The 2,537-nt window shown below is 37.9% G+C and overlaps 1 protein-coding gene across 1 annotated transcript; it reads left to right on the forward strand.

The window, feature by feature from the left end:
* Positions 1–84: 84 nt before the first annotated feature.
* Positions 85–2,032, forward strand: LOC126668902 (uncharacterized). The gene is made up of 3 exons (XM_050362131.2): positions 85–594; positions 773–1,014; positions 1,685–2,032. Exons 1-3 carry the CDS (start codon positions 118–120, stop codon positions 1,929–1,931), a joined length of 966 nt encoding a protein of 321 aa, XP_050218088.1. The 5' UTR covers positions 85–117; the 3' UTR covers positions 1,932–2,032.
* Positions 2,033–2,537: the final 505 nt, after the last annotated feature.

The raw sequence follows: 2,537 nt of genomic DNA on the forward strand, positions 1-2,537 counted from the left end.
TTGTGTTTGGCATACGTACACGGATCATTTATTTGCCGAAGAAACTGATATTTACGGTTCAAATATTTGCTCTATAAACACACAATTTTTTTTTTGTCAAACTTAAACAACACAACAATGGAAGAAATTGAGCACAGAATTATCAAAGTAAATGGCATTAACATGCATGTCGCCGAGATGGGTCCGGTGAACGGACCGGTAATTCTCTTCATTCACGGTTTCCCTGAGCTATGGTACACGTGGCGCCACCAGATTGTAGCTATGGCTTCTCTGGGGTACCGGGCGGTGGCGCCGGATTTGAGAGGCTTTGGAGACTCAGACTCACCGGAGGATCACCGGAGCTATACAGTTATGCACCATGTCGGCGATCTGATCGGGTTGCTTGACGTTGTGGCGGCTGGGCAAGAGAAGGTTTTTGTAGTGGGTCATGACTGGGGTGCTTACATGGCTTGGTTCTTGAGTTTATTCAGACCAGATAGAGTTCGAGCTTTGGTCAGTCTTACGGTGTCGTTTCCTCCTAGAAATCCTAAAGGCAAGAGTGTTCCGACATTGAGATCTCTTTATGGGGGTGACTATTACATGTGCAGATTTCAGGTTTGCACCACTTCTGTCTCAATTCCGACACAAATTGACTTTTTTTTTTCATAATTGGAACGAGAAGCGCTTGTGGGAGTAATCGAACATGAACTAGCAGTTTGCTGGCCAGGGTTTATACCATTTGATGACTTTTTTTGTGTGTGTTTAATGACTGGGTTTGAATTGTTTATTTTAGGAGGCAGGAGATATAGAAGCTGAATTTGCTGAGCTTGGTACTGAAAGAGTAATGAAGGAATTCCTAGCGTACCGTCACCCAGGTCCGCTTTTCTTATCTAAGGGTAAAGCATTTTTCCGATCACCGGAAAATCCACTTGTGTTGCCCTCTTGGTTGACTGAGGAAGATGCGCAGTACTACATCGACAAATTTGAGAAGACAGGCTTTACCGGAGGATTGAACATTTACCGGAATTTGGACCTGTATGTTCTTAAAATGACTTTATTGTTTGATTTTGTTAGCATGATTGCTCTCACCTTTGGTTTTAAATGTTTAATTGAATCGAGTTAATCGCGAGTTACTTGGATTCATTTGAAGAATGCTTGAAATCGACTTGATGTGTTCGAGTTCAAACTACTTGAACCAACTATCTAGTCAAGTTTGAGTATCAAGACTCCACTTGACAGAATCAGTCGTGAGTCTAATCGAATTTTGATTAATTTATCTAATCGAGTATCAATAATACCGATAATCGAATCAAGTCGAGCCGACTCAAATTTGATTCTCAAGTATGCTACAGAGCTCGAACACTTAAAGTATCATTGGATCAAATTCAAGTCGAATTGTAAGTTTTGAATTTTAGAGTCGAGTCGACTCGAATTCGATTATCAAGTATGCTACCGAGCTCGAACTCTTGAAATAACATTCAATTGAATTCATGTCGAATTGTGACTTTTTGATTATAGAGTCCAGCTGGCTCAACTTTGATTGTCAATTATGCTATGGAGATCGAACTCTTAAAATGACATTCAATTGAATTCAAGTCGAACTGTGAGTTTTGAATTTTAGAGTTGAGTCTTGATAGTGTTTCCGGTCAACTCGCTCGATTATAACCGGAATTGTTTTCTTATATTCGTTACCGCTATATTGCAGAAACTGGGAACTCACTGCACCATGGACAGGGGCAAAAGTTAAGGTACCAGCTAAGTATATTGTAGGTGATCAGGACATTGGCTATAATTCTCTTGGCACCAAGGCCTATATAGAGAAGGGTGGGTTCAAGAGGGATGTCCCTTTTCTGGAGGAAATTGTGATAATGGAAGGAGTAGCTCACTTCATCAATGAAGAGAAGCCTGAGGAGATCAACAAATACATCTATGATTTTTTCCAGAAGTTTTAATCTGTTATTATTTTCCGATTTGTTTGTTTCGTGAGAAATGTGTTCCATGTATTTGTATCAATTCAAGCGTCCAACTTTTATGTTTGTACTTTTATCAAGCGTATTGTTCAGGGGGCCGTCCCTGGTATTGTTTCTTTTCAACTCACAGATCTCGAACAATATTGAAGCGAACATCAACAAGATCAGCAATGCTGGCCTTCGGCGACTTAGTAAAAATGCTTCAACAAATTGAGAGAGAGATATATAAAAAGGGAATTTAATTGAATGCTTGTAACAGAATTAATTGGTGTGAATGCAGACTGATGAAATAGTACAAAAGATAAAATAGAAGTACTAATCAGAAAAATGGATTATTTGCATATTAAAATATGAAGAATAACAAGGCATAGTCATATTGATTAAATAACACTATGAATTGGACATTCTTTATTGGTATAATTAGACCATGTGGAGTAGCCATTGCGATGTAGATTTAAAAATTATGGAAAAACTGAATCAAAAATCTGAATAATAGAACTTTTTGATTATGATAGAAATTAGAATTTGAAATAAACGAATTATGCAATTTTTAAAAAAGTTTTCTAAAAAGTATCCAATTTTTGATAA

The sequence above is a fragment of the Mercurialis annua genome, linkage group LG2, assembly GCF_937616625.2.
Source record: "Mercurialis annua linkage group LG2, ddMerAnnu1.2, whole genome shotgun sequence".
In the NCBI taxonomy this organism is placed as follows: domain Eukaryota; kingdom Viridiplantae; phylum Streptophyta; class Magnoliopsida; order Malpighiales; family Euphorbiaceae; genus Mercurialis; species Mercurialis annua.